Here is a 16,916-nt window from a genome sequence, read left to right on the forward strand (position 1 = left end):
TCCCATCCGGAATCCCGACTGCCGAAATCCCGGCACTTGTGGGTGTCCACGACACCCATAGTGGGAGAATAAATTAGTGTGCGGAGCATAGGGAGGCACTGGGCCCGCTGCGTGGCGAGCGCAGCGAGCCCGCAAGGGGGGGGGGGGGGGAAACCACGTCCCCCCCTTTTCGGGATTTAGACGGTCAGGATTTCACACCAATCCCACACAGATACTGCAGTCGGTCTGAAAACAATGGGGTGGTGACAGCGGCGGATGGGCAGGTAAGAGGTAGAGACCACGGGGGCGACAGTGATGGCTGGGTGGGAGAGAGGTAAGGTAGAGATCATGGCGGGGCAATAGCTGTTGTTAGGTGGGAGAGATGTAGAGACCACTGGGGGTAACAGCAGTGGCTGGGTGGGAGAGAGGTAGAGAGGGTGACAGTGATAGGAGAATGGAATTTGGGGTACAAAAGATAGCTGAAATATGCAATATATACAGTGTGTGTATGATACATATATATATTACACACATGCATGTAAACACACAGACACTATATGTCTTTGGAAGAAAAAAAAAACACAAACTTGTACTGTAGCTTACTTTTCTAGAAAACCAGGATGGTAAAGTGTTAAATCTTTCTGGCTCTCCGTCTTCCGTGCAGCAGCAGCATGTAGAGGGGAGGGCTAGTAATCCGAGTGCAAGGGGAAGTGTTCCATGCTTAGTAGCAGGAACAGAAAGCAGCTGGGAGATGCTGACTTTTACTGCCAGCCTGTGCGGACGAGCAGGGGAGGCACTGCGGGGAAGGACAGATCAGCTTCCGGATTGAAATCGTATGCTTCCGGCGCTGCACTTATACACACTGTGGCAAGTGCAGCAGCCGGCCCGGCAATAGCAGGACAGCAGAGAGGATGCAGAGGGTGCCTCTCCTGCCCAGCGCCTCCATGGGTGAGTTGGCAGGGAGGCGCCAGTCAGAAGCTCAGAGGCCGCATCACTGACACTTGACAGCAGCCGACTGTGTGACCAGCTGCTGTATATTTGTGCTCTGTGCTGCCCCTGCTGCCTGCAGCTATAAATTCGGCCTCACTACCATCGGCCTCCCGGGAAAGTTCCCGGTAGATATAATGGCCAATCCGCCCCTGTATCCAATGCTGTGGTTCCAACAGCATTGAAGGCGGATTCCGACAAAACAGATCCGACTTTAAAACAAGTCGGATCTGTTTTGTCAGAAACGACCGCAGATTGTCGAATTCATGGCCGTTTCTCCACAATACACAATCCGCAGCTGTTTTGGCCGACAGGCCCATATTTTTGACACTTGACAGGCGGAACATTCAATTCTGCCTATCGAGTATCTATCAAGTGGTGCGGAAACTGCCTGGGATTCCAACTGTCGGGAGGTTTTAACAGTCGGAATCCCAGATTGAATACTGCCCTATCTTGTGTATTAGCTATTTGTTATGTACTTTTGCTTTTATTATTGTGCTTGCTCATATGCTATCCTGCTGATATAAAAAGTCAGAAAACCTGTGCAGGTCAGGCCGATTTATTTACAGTATTTATGATGACCAGCATCAAAAGTGCCATTGGTATTAATATACAGAATGACAGGCCTATTGCTACAGTATAAAAATATGTACTTTGATTTTTTTTGTTAACCTGATAATATAATCTGTTCACTGCAGAAGAAGAATTATGAACGTCTCCAGAAAGCCTTAGACAGTGTCATGTCAATCCGGGAGATGACCCAGGTAATCTAAAAGGAGGAGAGCGTATGTGATCTGGTGGGATAAGTAATGACATGTTAATAATGAGATGGTATTTTCTAGGGGTCATATCTGGAAATCAAGAAACAGATGGACCGCCTTGACCCACTGGCCCACCCCTTACTTCAATGGTACTGCCCAGATTAATTATATCACCATATTGCTAACGTCCTTCAATTGCATAACTATGTTTAGGAATTGTTCAATTCTGCCTGATCTACTATAGCAGCAGAGATACAACACGTGGACACAATTCAGCGCTAGTGTTCTTTGCTATGGATTATCTACTCTTTTCATAGTGCTTCTAGTAAGTCAAGTTTCTATAAGGTTGTCCCTGTGTATACACCAATAATACAGTGTAGTGGACACAGATATTATCTGCATTATTCATAACCTTTTCAGTTAGCAATGTAACAATGATATGTGTTATCATTTCTAATACACAATCATAAAAGTCTTTACATTTATCTGTACTGACTCTATACATTAATGCTTCTCATTGCAGGATCATTTCCAGTAACAGATCCCACATAGTAAAATTGCCCTTGAGCAGGGTAAGTACTATATCACATTTGTCCTCATGCTATATAAATTGGATATATTGGCATTGGGAATGGGGTAGTAGTTCTGGTTGTAGTGAGATATATGGGTATATCGTCATAACTCCTATTGTGATTCAAGACTCAACAATACATTGCATTCGTATAAGAACTTATCCCAGACATCTCGGGTTTATTTGACATTTGTAAGTTATAACTTTCACTATAGTTAGTGGATGTCGTATGCAGTTTAAGGGGAGGAAATACAGCAGTTTGTAATAAAGGACAATATGCTATATATAATAATAATATAATAAAAAGACCATATAAATTTGAGGGGAGAGTGATAATAAAAAAAAAAGATAATTTTTTTATTAAAATGCCCGAGAGATGCATTTATATAGGTAGTTATTACATGTTATATAGCGAGACCCATTGAAACTGGTCTTTTCTCAAATGAATTGTGAATGTTTGCTATGATATACAGTGTTTTACAGGATTAATATGCTGCATGGATTTCTCCTCTCTCTTTTTCTCCCCTCTCTCTTTCTTCTTTTTTTTCATACCCTGGCACCGCAAAATTACAATATACTCTCATTTCTTTCTCTGTTTGGATGTCACATGTTTTCTTCATCCGTTTACCCATTGTCTATTTTTTTTTTTTTTACAAATTTTGTTTATCATTAAACTGATGGTTTTATCTGTATGTTTACTGTTTGTCCTTCTTCCTCTACTCTTCATGCTCCTCCATTGCCATTCATTCTGTATACACCACTCCATATCAACTCGCCGTTCTTATCTCCTTCTGCTCACATCCACTCTCTCTCCCCAAATCCTGTGGTAGCAGCTGAAGTTCATGCACACCTCTCATCAGTTTTTGCTGCTCAGTAGTCCCCCAGCCAAGGAGGCCCGATTTCGAACTGCCAAGAAACTCTACGGAAGCACATTTGCCTTTCAGTGAGAGACAGGCTGGGAAGGGTGGTAATAACAGCTGTAGGGGTTTTGTTGGATGTGATTCAGGAACTGGTTAATGTTGGGAGTCTGAAGAATGGTATGTAAGTACATGGGGATAAAGAGAGCATTACAGGTACATTTAAAGAGTAATTTTACTGTATGAATGTTATAAAAATCTGCAGAAGGAAGAGGGCATGTTTAATGAGAATATTTGCATGTGACTAAGTAAAGTGGCATAGGTGACTATGTAGATCAGGCATGTCCAAACTATGGCCCTCCAGCTGTGAAACTACACATCCCAGCATGCCTTGCCATGGTTTTAGCATTCCCTAATAGCAAAACTGTAGCAAGGCATGGTGGGACTTGTAGTTTCACAACAGCTGGAGGGCCATAGTTTTGACATGCCTGATGTAGATGATAAGTAAAGCAGCTAACTATAGTTTGGAAGCAAATTGAACCAGTATAATACATTGGCTTTATCCTATTAGGTGCAATCCTTTTTTGGATGATAAAAAACAGGCTTTTAGAAGATGGTCATTATCATGCTTTCCAATTACAGGCCATTTTAATCATCCGAAAGAGGACTGGCGATCATGCAATAATTCAAGGGGTTCTGGGATAAGTTCCCAATACCATTGGGACAGCTGCTAATCACAGATTATGCTTAAACCCCAATAAGGGCCAAGTATCAGGGCTAATTGGATAGCCCCAGGTGGTGTAAATTATGGCAACTAATTGAATATCGGTCATAATACATAATATAATACCATAATACATAATACCAAAATACATAATATTATACATAACACATAATACCATAAAAATACATAACACATACTGTACCATAATACATAATATAGGACATATAGAGCATGGGACATGTTAGTTGGGGATATTAGATAAATGCCTAATGCGAAGTTTAAACACAGTTGAATCTACAAATGCATGCCTAATATGATATTGTTACAAATTGCTATTGTGGGCATACTGTAGGCATGTGCTCAATTTGCATCAGACCTAAATTTGATTGAGAATTATGTATTCACTATTAGGTGCTAATAAAATAAACAAATCCTATAGCATATATCACACAAATCTCCTTTTCCACAAGCAGTTGTTTGTGTTAGGGATGGACATCGGAAACCGATGGTTCGCAACAATCAATATTGCTGATCCAATGGAAATACTTTTTCCCTTAAATGGCAGAATTGCAATGTGTGCCAGGTAGGATTCTCTTATCTAATGGCTGACTGCTTGAATTCAGCTGCAGTGACCTAGAAGTGGTGGCCTCAGTACAGCTCATGCACAAATCTCTGCTACTGCACAAGCACACGGTATAACCATTGATGGTTATACCATTGAATGGTTTTGAGGTTATGGCACCTAGCCATCTTATAACGTGCTTATCATGTGCTTTAATGACGGATGCCTGTCCTATAATACCCACCGCTAGTGTGTGCCATATTCATGTATAGCTGCACAATGCCTAGTACACACACCAGAACGATCCTGATTGTTAGTATATCGTTAGCAGATCATACAATGGTTGCACGATCTGTTGGAGCACACAATCTGCTAATGATTTGCTAACGATCTGCATCCGAGCCAATCCCAATCTGATCTGAGTCTGTACCCAGTTGAATGGATCTTTTACAGATCCTACCTGCAGCAGGGACGCGCATCAGATTGGAATAGGATCAGAATCAGATCTAAACATGCAAAAACATGCCCAATCTACATACAATCTACATACAATCGGTCTGAATTAGATCCAGATTGATGGGCTTGAGCCCCAATCATTCTGGTGTGTACCCTACATAAGATTGCTGCCAGTTTTTTGGGGATGCACAGCATTGTCAATTTACATAGTGTATGCTATAACACCTAGCATAAATCAAAGTGTGTATTAGTGGATAGACAGCAAGGAAAATAGCATTATAGGTGGGTGAGAAGAATAGAAATCACTATACAGGGGAGTTGTGAAAAAATAATAAGTGCTAGGAAATGTAACACGGATTGCAGTGACATATTGGATTTGGCGTGTGTGCGTAGTGAGGGCGTTCTGATGATGTGAGCAGTGGTGTGTTTAGCCGAGAACTACTTTATTGTCTTAAGGTGCCCATACACGTTACAATTATTGTATACAATATTGTATACAATATCGCATCTCATAGCATATCGGTTTTGTGATGAGATCAGATGAGATGAGATCTAGTTCAAAAAGTATGTGCTTTTTGTACTAGATCTCATCTCATCTGATCTCATCGCAAAACCGATATGCTATGAGATGCGATATTGTATACAATAATTGTAACGTGTATGGGCACCTTTACACAGCTGTAACGTTGGTGCGACCCCAGACCCTATTCTGTGTTTGTTGGAAAGCATAGTGTAACTTCTCCTATCTGGCATGCTGAAGCGTGTAACAACACTAATTCTTAATGACTGCTTATAAGTTAATGTTTCTTTGCATTATTAACGTTTCTTTTTATTTGCAATATCAGTTTGGATTTACTCTCAAACTCAAACCACACCATAGGCCAGATTCTGAGTTACACATTGCGAACATTCATGTGTATTGACCCCCACATTAGAAGTTTTTTGGAGATGCCTTGTGATTACCTGGGCAGTGACTAGAAGGTGGCTATTTAGCTGCATAAAGATGTACCGTCTTATGCAGCAGCGGCTGGTGACTATATAATGCAGGGGAGGGGGGGCTGGCTAAGTGCCATATAAAATACATGCTAAGAGAGATGTAATTTATGTGCTGGCTTGTTTTATCACCAGTGTGTATAACAGGAGTTTTGGCATCACTGTCCTTCTAAGTCTGCCCCCATACTCCCATTGACTAGGATTCAAAGGAATCTGAGGACGGCCTTTAAAAGACAGTAAATGCTGCATGTGGTTGTTATAGACACAGCACTGCCGATCCCTGGGACCTGCATGCAGCAAATATATATACATCCCTGCATTTACGTTAATGTATGCTAACCAGCTCCCCTGCACTATATGGTGTCACTTGCAGCCAACTGGCTGCAAACTCAGAGGCTTCATTCCTCTCATTGGAGGCCATACTCTGATGGGGATTCTTCCAGTAGCATGTGGTTGGTGCAAGTTTCCATGGTGCGACTGATGGTTGTGCCTAAAGACATGTACCGTAAATGGTATTTCTCTTGCAGCAATGCTGGGGAACACTGGACTATGGGGGGGATTTGAGGTTGGCTCAAAGAGTTTTCACATAAGCTATACCATAGCTTTAAATGATAAGCTCCTCCCCCTGCAACCCCAGAATCTCAGTCTTCTTTATGTGCCTTGTGGAGTAGTGCAGTGGTCCTCAACTGAGGTTCTCAAAGCACACAGTCCAGGTTTTATGGCTATCACTGCTTATTGACACATGATATAATCAAGTTGACTGAGGTACAAGTTAAGTCGTTACTTGTATACTTTAACGGCGGCAGCTTAAGCTATGTTTGAAGCTCTGGCGGAGAGGGGATCATGCATGCGCCGGCGGACAGGAGCTCCATCTGTCTGAGACGCAGGAGCGTCTGAGACGCAGATGCGTCTGATACGCTTCCGCATCTCAGTAACTATTGCGTCAGGGTACAGCAACCCTGCCGACAGGGTTAGGGGCTCGGAAGCATGTGCATCTCCTGCACAAAGAGGGGGTGCGAACGCAAGTGCGTCTCATGCACAATAAAAGATGCATTTGCTAGTGCTCCCTGTCACATACTGGCAAATGCCTCCATTTGAAACCCACACTATCCACGCCAGCTTGAAGCATGGCGAGTGTGCGCATTACATGCCTACCCAACCTTTTCATACCCCCACTATCCACGTCGGCGTGGAGTTAATTTTAGAGAGTCACCAAGCCCGCAGCGTGGCGAGCGCAGTGAGCCCCGTGAGGGAACACAGAATACATGTAAAGTGATCCCCGGGGCTCGCCACGCTTCGGGCTCAGTGGCTCACTGCGCTCGCCACACTTTATAAAATCAACTCCACGCCGACATGGATAGTGGGGGTATGAAAAGGTTGGGAGGACGCTTAACTGCGCTCACCACGATTCAGGCTGCGTGGATAGTGGGGATGTTTCAGGTACACATTCACACCTGCCATATCATACATCTGAGACAGTAATTACGAAATATGAAATATGTTAACTTGTATCTGGATTTTAGTCAATAATAATATTAATAATAAGAAGAAAGCAACTTAACAAAGTACAATAATATCGATATTATCAAGAAGAAAGAAAAAAATTAAAACAGTTATTCTTCTGATTCTGTATTGACAGAAACTGCAGCAGGAGTGGATGCAGTTGTGTCTGCATCTGTGTCATCTGCTTTGTCAGCCTGTGGGAGCAGAGTTAAGGCATAAATTATAACAGTCTTTCGACAAATTAATTCCTGTCAGTAGGAGTCCAGATTCTGGCGCGCAGTGCCCCTTTGATGCTTGTTACGCCACTTACATCATCCCTAAAGGCGTTCAATGTTTTGGGTGTGAACCCCAGTGTCCGGATCAACAAACTTGTATCCTGCCTACTCCAGCTGCTCTGTGTTATATGCACACCAGCAATCTGAGTATATAGTCATCCCCGGTTCCATGTATTTGTTTATGGCGGCCATCAGGGTGCTGGCATCACGTCTTTCCACAGGTGTCGCAAAGCACTCACCGGTGTCTCTGGAAATTTCTCCAAACAGCCACTGAGGCAGCATGCGTCCCACATGACTTTTCATCTGTACAAAGAGGCTGTCGTCCACCTCAACTATTTTCCCTGTACCGCCAATCCGGCGTTGGGGCTGCGACATTAGGTCCACGGGGCAGGCCTCCCGCATAAGGTTGTTATACTGCACTGTGGGTTTTTTTTCGAAATGGAGAGATTATGCTTACAAAACTAGATGCTGGTTAGCTCCTCCTCCCAACAAAACATGAAGCGTATGAGCGTCATGAACGTGAGATGGCATCCACAAAAGCACTGTGCGGCCTGGACGCTAACATTTTTGCCTCAGCTTCTTATGTGGCAGCGCCACATCCGCTCCTTCACATTGATTCGCATTGGATGGCCATTAGGACATGTCTTAGTCTCAGTGAGAAAGTGGTGAAGTTGCAAGAAATTCACTGACTCCTCCTCCATCTGCGGCAGATTAAAAATGGTTAATTTGTCGGCAGTCATAACTGATACAATGTACTGCGTACTGCTCACTGACTACGCTGGCCGCGGGAACAGTACGCTGGCTCTGACAGGGACGCTGGCTACGTTAAGCAGCGACGGGAACACTACGCTAAGCTGATTCGGACAGGGATGCTCGCGGAAACACTACGCTACTGCTTGCGGAAACACTATGCAACTTTTAACTACGCTCATTCTGACAGGGATGCTACGCTGACTACGTAACTGCCGCCGTAAAAATACACAAGTACCGTTAAGTCACTTGTTCCTAAGCCTGTATTCCACCTGGACTTTTGGTGTGCCTTGAGGACCACTGGAGTAGGGCATGGTTTCAGGGTTTTTTTAACTTTATTTGTAAGTTTTTCTTCGTTTCTTATGTCAGGTACTGTGTGCTGCTTTTTTATTTTAAGCTTCTTCTTTTTAAGTACAGATTTTGACCCTGTCGATTTTTTTCCCAACAGCATTTTGGCCCTTCTTATAGTGTTCTGTACCTTTTTACGGGGTCTGGTGTTGGGATTTTATCTGGTCCTGACAACTCTCAGACAGGTTCCGGTTTAGCCTTTACATTCAACAGAACTTCAGTTCATTTTAAGAAAGCTATCTTCCTTATTGCTAATGCGTGAGCCCAGTGTGTTACCGGGATGGAAACTTTGTTGTTTTGGTCTTTAACTCATGCCAGAAATAGTAATTTCCAGTTTTTCCTCCTTCATTGACTTCCCATGAATGAGATAATCTGACTTTACATGTAGGTGTAGTTTGAGCTTAGTTTTAGTTGGAAAATACTTTTTCTGTCCTTCGCACATATTCTATGCCTATTATTTACAATGCACATTCATAGCGTGAGGTAACCAACACCATACACGTCTGTGGTGCAGCACACTGAACCTCTGTCCACAGGTTTTTACCTATTTTAGTTTCCTGCCTCCAGTGACAACCACTTTGGGCATACTGGGGTAGATTTATTAAGCTCAGTGAAGTGATAAAGTGTATGTTTTTCATTACCGGCCAATCAGCTCCTACCTGTCATGTTTCAAACCAACCCTTTAACTTCACAGTTAGGAGCTTATCGGCCGGTGATAAAAACCAGACACTTTGGGGGAAATTTACTAAAGGAAATTTGATAAAAAATAGGTGTATTTGTATCCAGAAATACACTTATTTTTGACATTTACAATCCCGAAAATACGGCAATTTGTATTCGTATTGATAGCACATCAATACGAAAACGAATTGCCATATTTTCGGGATAGTAAATGTCAAAAATAAGTGTATTTCTGGATACAAATACACCTATTTTTTTACAAATTTCCTTTAGTAAATTTCCCCCTTTATCACTTCACTGAGCTTAATAAATCTGCTCCACAGTTCTCCAGTCAGGCAGCCTGAACGTTCCCTCCCCTGGAGCCTGAACATCTCATAGTCCAGTGTTCCCCAGTCTTGCTGAAAGAGAAAAGAGGATTTTTGGCCACTTACTGTTGAATGCTTTTCTCTGAAGCAGGCTGGGGAACTCTGCAATCTCTCCCTAATGCTCAGTCATGCAAGGTTTGCTTCTTGACGTCTTTTCCTAATTGGTTTGTTTGATTGTTATAACAGTTTCATTGGGTTCCTGCTACTCCTTTCTGAAGTCCTGTAAAGAAGTACTGGAATTCTGGGGTTTTCTGCAGGAAAGGGGGAGGGGGGCTTAGAATGTAAATCTGCAGTATAATATATGTGCTAACTCCTCAACCCAATATTGTAGAGAGATGAAAAAAAATTATAACTGCTCAATGACGCGTTTCCCCGCCTCCGTTGGGACTCGGCGGCTTCCTCAGATTTTGAGCTCAAAATCTGAGGAAGCCGCCGAGTCCCAACGGAGGCGGGGAAACGCGTCATTGAGCAGTTATAATTTTTTTTCATCTCTCTACAATACTGGACGTTCCATTATCCACCACTGTGCAGCTGTTTTCAACCCAGCGAATATAACATCCCTGGTGGGAAAGAGCCCGGGCTCCCTACTATAAAAAGCCAGGACTATTATCTCTACTGACCGGCTTACCAGCGAAAGGTACAGGGTGTACGTCCCTACATTTTTAATTTATATATATATTTTTTTAAAGGACTATTTTTGTCTCTTTTTGTGTCTGGCCAGATGTAATCGAAGAATCCTCTATCTGAGTGAAGCTCCAAATAAACACTCTCCCATTTTCCACTATACTGGGACAGATATTGAGGTCCTGGTTCCAAAAATATCCAGGCGTGATACTTAGGTCTTTTTAATATTTGATGTTACATATTTATGTTTTAGATGTATACACGTATAATATAATATTTTATAATTAGAGTTATACTGAGTTCTATCACTGGCCAGTGAGTTTCTACATAATAAATTTATATTTTCTATATATGGTTTCTAGCGCGTCGTAAATATTGTTTTCTTTTCCTGTTGTCTGTATCTTGGGGAGATAGGCTTTTCCCTTTTTACACGCTGCTGGAACCTGCTGGGGCACTATATGTCTATATAATTTTTTGAGATATATATGCGCAGCAGTGTATATGGTCTACACCTAAACCTTTTGAATTAGAGATAGTGTGTCTGTTGGGATAGCGCTGATACTTTTCTGTGTTTGTGTTTTACTTTTTAACTCATCAACCCAACCTGCAAATCCTCCCATGGTCCAGCCTGCTTCAATGCTCAAAGTGGGCGTGTGCTACAGCGACAAAAAAAGCACACAGACATATCAGCATCTGACTCAGCCCCGTAGTAAAGATCTTACCACCTACACACTATTCCCTTTGCTAATTACAATGGGCTGATCATAGGACTGTTAAAGCCCATCAGTAGTTAATTCAATTGCATAACTGGATGTGAGTGAAAGATGTGAGAATATACGATACAAAAAGTATAATACCGCAATCTTAAACTGATTAGTCCGGGAGGGAAGGTGCCTTAGAAACAAAGCCAAATTGTGTATAATGACCCCCTCTGAGTACAGTATGTAACAGCTGCTCTGTTTTTTCCAACCAGCGGCTCTCATATTGAGAACTGGCACTCTATTTTGCGGAATGGGCTTGTAAACGCATCCTACACCAAATTGCAGGTAAGTTTATGAAGGTGAATCAAAAATATAATTCATTGTAGTTCTAAGTAAATCAAGCACCCCAGCCAAGCATGTTGTATAGTAAGGAGTGAAAATACCATTTCTTGCATGCAGGGAAAATGTTGTCTGATTTCCTATTTAGTACGCAAATACAGCGGGATCTTTATTGCTATATTGTCATCTTTTATTTAGCACCCAAATTCTAGGCTTTTTTCTTTCCTCTGTGAATCAGTTATGTCATGATCCATGACCATGCGCCAAATTCTCAATCTGTGTTCACATTTTAAATTTTGTTTTGCTAAGGTAGAAATTAATACCTTCTAGTTAGATGTACTCCTAGACCCGCTTTACGCCCTTAATCCACAAACAGGCATTGGTAAAATGAATTGTATTGAAATTGGTAAAACTGACACAATTTCAATACAATTCATTCTACCAATGCCTGTTTGAGGATTAACTATACACTATATGGACAAAAGTATGTGGCAACACCTGTTAATTATTGAATTCTGGTGTTTAAGTCAGACCCATTGCCATAGGTGTACAAAATCAAGCACCTATCCATGCAATCTCCATTTGCAAACATTTGTGATACAAAATGAGTCATTCTGAAGTGCTCACTGACTTCAAGCATTGTAGTGTGATTGAATTGCACCTTTGCAATAAGATAATTCCTTACATTTCATCCCTGCTGGATATTCTGTCAGTGATATTATTAGAAGGTGAATATGTTTAGGAACAAGAGCAACTCTGCCACAAAGCGGAAGACCATGTAAAATAACAGTGCAGAGATCAATGGGGCAGATGTGTTTATAGCGGTGCATAGCACACCTTTATAATACTTATTTCTTCACCTCATTAACGAGGCGAAGCAGGAAGGGACATCAGCAAGATGTATTAACAGCTTGTTTGGATAAGCAGGGGAGCGCAAATTCCCCCCTCCGGCGATGTCCCCCTCCGCATCAGTTTACACTGACGTGCTGTCACCTTCCCCGGCCAGCTGGACTGGGCATGCGCGGGATCTCGCTACTCACGTGAGATGTCCTGCTCAGGCCAGAGCCAGCAGCAGGTCCCTGCTGTTCAGATAGGGCTTCAACACCCTGCTGCTAGCGACGTAGATAGCAGCAGCGGGCAGAACGGTACTGGATGAGAGCAAATGACAAAGAGCAATTTGCTCACAAACCCAGGAAAATTTACTAAAACATTCAGTGAAATTAATTAAATCAAACAGATACTTTGTCTGATCAACAGGTTTTTGACCATTTCTAGATTTTCGGAGCAAATGACTGAAATGCAAATTACCTTTGCTCCCATCCAGTACCATATTTTTATTCCATCCAACCAACTAGTTGGATGGTTGGATGAAAGTTGGTCTGATGTGTGGCCGGCATTAGCTGAACTCTTATGATGGGATAACTGGATAAATGCACTGCGGTCACTCTTGCTTTGATTTAGTGTTTATTTTAATATTAGTTCCACTCTCCAACAGCCCTTTAGTATTGTTCTCCCCACCCCATATACAGTATATATATTATAATATATATATTAACCCTAAGTCATCTTTCTTTTATTCTGTGACTATATGTTTCTTCAGTTACATGGAGCAGCATATGGGAAAGGTATCTACCTAAGTCCCATCTCCAGTATATCTTTTGGATACTCAGGTAAATAAAAAGATACAAGGTATGTACCAGCAAGCAGTGTAAAGAAATTGGAGATATTTTTCCCCACACCCTATGGAATCATACCAAAATAAACATCTTTGTAATATTTTGTGCATAAACATTTTTACATTTTAATAAAACACTATTTAGTTTTTAACTAGGCTTTTTTTTAGAAAGTGTGGGACAATAGAAGTACCTGAAGTATAGTCCCTGTATATGCAGTTGTGGTAAGGCAGCGGTTCTCAAACTGTGGGTCCTGACCCCAAAGTGGGTCCCGACCTACTCATCATGGGGTCGCGACTCCATGTTGCTGACCATCAGGCTGATGACTTTTCTAATCTCAGTCAGTGATTCAAGGAGACTGAAAGGTCTGTTGAATTGTCTATTATTTTAGCCTCCTCCCATCACTCTGTGCCTCCACACTGCTGCCATGTATGTGCTGTCTGCTGACTACACATATCATGTGATGACATTCTGCATTCACTTGTTGGGGTCCCGTAATTATTTTTATTGTCTAATGGGGTCCCAGAGCCAAAAAGTTTAAGGACCCCTGTGGTAAGGTATTTCTGTGAGTGTCACTCTTCTTGTCTCATGTACTGTAGGTATGGGAAAAGGGCAACATCGGATGCCATCAAAAGATGAGCTGGTGCAAAGATATAATCGGATGAACACCATCCCTCAGGTAATGCGTAAAATTCTAACATCGTCTTATAGAGACCATGGAGATTTCTAATGAACAGTATCTAGCAGGCATCGATAGAGTACCTTGGCGCGTGCACAGTCTACCGATAAAAGCTCAGCTGCATGAATATCGGCATTGTGTACACATCTGAATCATTCTCTAGATCTTTTGGATATAGGCTTACTACCTGTGTGACATTTAAAGTAAACTGACTGCCCACATACAGTGGATGAAACCATTTTGTGTGTCCTAACATTTTTTAACCTATCAAAGAACATCAAAGGGATGGGAGTATTGTCAGGTCTGTGTGATGTCATGAGATCACGCAGTAGTTGTACAATGTTCCTCTGGGAACGTTTTGTATGACCAGGATAACTTTATGGGCCCCTTGGGACTTGCTGGGCCCTAGACAGGTTGCCTTGTTGAAAATCCACCACTGTTGCTTGCCACACTTCACCCTACGACCTCATTGGTAACCGGTTCAGCACTGTAGGGGCTTGTTGCAGGTATGTGGATGGCAAGCAAAGGGACAATATGTTGTGCGTTTTATGGTGTTATTCAGCATGAATCACAACAATGACCACCCACGTAACTCAAGAAGTTGATGGTTCCTGGGGCGTATGGCAGGCAAATTCAGCAGACTTGCCCGTTTTTCTGGACATCCGGAAGCGCCACTTCATTTTGAACAGCCTCCTGGATGTTTCAGGAGAGTACACAAGTAGACTATATCGTTTTACAATGCTGTCTTTTAAAAGAAGCTGAAAAGTTTAGATTTATACGGCTGCAGTACTAAAGTACATTACATTTTTTGGTGCAGAATAAGTTGGCCACATGTGTGACATGTCTGCTATATATCAGGGTTGCCGACTTTCAGCAGCAGTTTGGAGTGGGGCTTAAGTGCAGCGTCATTAAGCCCCGCCCCCATGATGTAAAATAGCAGAATTCACGGATCTCTGTGGAGGGGGCGGGGATAAAATGATGCGATTGTGACATTTTAGCTCTGCCCCTCCTCTGAGACCCGCGGATTGCGGCATTTAAATGCAGAGGTTGGGGGAAGACACCCACGATCGGGGGACGCAGTTGGGATTTTTGGGAGACTCTCAGCCATTCCGGGAGGGTAGGCTACCCTGCTATATAGTTTATCTCTAGTAATAAAGCACTCCTCTATGTTGTGAAATTCTGCTTTTAATGGCCACAGTATGGTGTATTTAATAATATTCATTGCATGTTGATGTTTGGACAAATTAACATACAGTATTCTACAGCAAATCATCACCATTGAATACTATGATACCACTACAATTCCATTGCAGATATCCATATATTTTAACCTTGTTGAGTGTTAAATGTTTAATACAGATTTAATTGTAATAAAATCCACTCCCCCAATTCCCAAGCATATAACATATTATGCAGCAGGCTATATTACATAGGTGTACTCTTTATCTACTATGCATCACTGCTGCAAGCCAGACACCTGGGTACAGTAGCAGGTACTTGCAGCCTAGGCATTTACTGAATGAGAGACATGCTATAGCATTTTCTAAAAGAGGAGGCAATGGGCCTGATTCAGATGTGGACACAGTCAGTGTCAGCTATAGAGGTGGGGCTGCAGCACAGTCCAAAATTTAAATGGGGAAGCCACACCAATTTCCAACCCAAACACTGCCAATCATCGCCAGCTGTGCATATACTGACACACCATTGGCCATACCACTGGAGATTGTACCAGCCCAATGAAGGTGCTGTGCAGCTGAATGCTTGGCTAGCTACCCCCTAGATTTCACCCAGTAATGGACATCTGCTTTTTTGTGCGGTAACCATAGAGACGTATGCACAGGGTGGCTCAGATCCGTATATTGACTAAAAACATTGTATGCTTGTTTCCAATGTCACCTTATAGTCCACCATCCTTCCATCAGGATGGGATTATTATTCTACAGCAATGCTTACATTAAATCCGCCAAGAGTGTCTGATTATTGCCCAATACTATTAGCAGTGTGGCCGGTGGTGTAGCAATAGCCCTCGCAGACCCTGTCGTGGTTTGGAGGCACTGGGTGGCATGTGGGCACTGGAGGTCTGCAGGGGCTATTGCTACACCTCTGCTGGGACTTGGAGAAACTTATCTATGATCCCATCGCACCTGTTAAAAGATGGCCATTTGGGAGGGACATTTGCAATGGGAGCAGACCTAGTGACGACAAGAGGGAGCCATTGTGCTACACTTCTACATTAGTGAGACCAAGTATAACACAGTTGTATACTCATTTTGTAAATAAGGACAGCAGTAAAGCATGCGGCAGTACAAAACTCCTAAATTCCACATGAATCAGCATGTGTGTCTGTCCCAACAAAAGTCTGATGCCTGGGAGGTATGCAACACGATTATAAAATACACACCACTGCAAACCATACAGTTTACTTCTGTAAATTGCAGTGGAATCTGTTGTGCTATATAAGAAACTGTAAATATAAATAATAATAATAATAATAATAAAACCACACCTGTCAATCTACAATACTGTACTGAGAAGCCCTGCTGGAAAACAATGTTTGCCATGACTACACATGATTCATTCCTGTGGTAAACAAATAATGATTAAGTTAATCAATGGCTGCACCCTTTCTTCTTTCTATACATGAGATGTAGGAGGTATAGATGTGAATCTTCAAGTCTTTTTAGATGGGTACAGTTTCATTGAGTGTAAACTGCTTGTTTCACTCACAAAAGGACTTAGGGGTCTATTTACTAAACCTTAGAGAGATAAAACAGAAAGACTTAAAGGGCCCAATTCAGACCTGCTTGCTGGGCTGCATGTGTCCTATGCGCAGAGCTGAGAACGGATGTGCATGGGTACACATCCGCTCGTTAGCGCCCGCTCTGAAGAGAAATCATTAAATAGTTACTTACCATTGAATGATTTTTCCTCCTAGGCCCAACGCTCGCAGCAACCATGTGACCCACGAGTCACTCGGCTGCTTGTAGCAATGCAAAAATGGGGGAACGCCTGGGGTCTGTCCATCGTTTATATGGGCGTGCCCACCATTTTTGTGGGCACGTCCATGAAATCCCGGGGGTCCATCCAG

General features: G+C 42.5%; 1 protein-coding gene across 2 annotated transcripts in view; it reads left to right on the forward strand.

Moving 5' to 3' along the window:
- PARP6 (poly(ADP-ribose) polymerase family member 6) overlaps positions 1 to 16,916 on the forward strand; it is a 60,040-nt gene that overhangs the window by 28,488 nt on the left and 14,636 nt on the right. Inside the window, exons 14-20 of one of the 2 annotated variants that reach the window (XM_083183542.1) lie at positions 1,665 to 1,730; positions 1,809 to 1,876; positions 2,251 to 2,299; positions 3,129 to 3,241; positions 11,410 to 11,482; positions 13,077 to 13,146; positions 13,749 to 13,828. In XM_083183542.1, coding sequence (XP_083039668.1) covers positions 1,665 to 1,730; positions 1,809 to 1,876; positions 2,251 to 2,299; positions 3,129 to 3,241; positions 11,410 to 11,482; positions 13,077 to 13,146; positions 13,749 to 13,828 — 519 coding nt within the window. The remainder of the gene's footprint in view (positions 1 to 1,664; positions 1,731 to 1,808; positions 1,877 to 2,250; positions 2,300 to 3,128; positions 3,242 to 11,409; positions 11,483 to 13,076; positions 13,147 to 13,748; positions 13,829 to 16,916) is intronic. The other variant, XM_083183543.1, reaches the window with a different exon arrangement.

Source organism: Crinia signifera, chromosome 4 (assembly GCF_055691185.1).
Source record: "Crinia signifera chromosome 4, ASM5569118v1, whole genome shotgun sequence".
In the NCBI taxonomy this organism is placed as follows: Eukaryota; Metazoa; Chordata; class Amphibia; order Anura; family Myobatrachidae; genus Crinia; species Crinia signifera.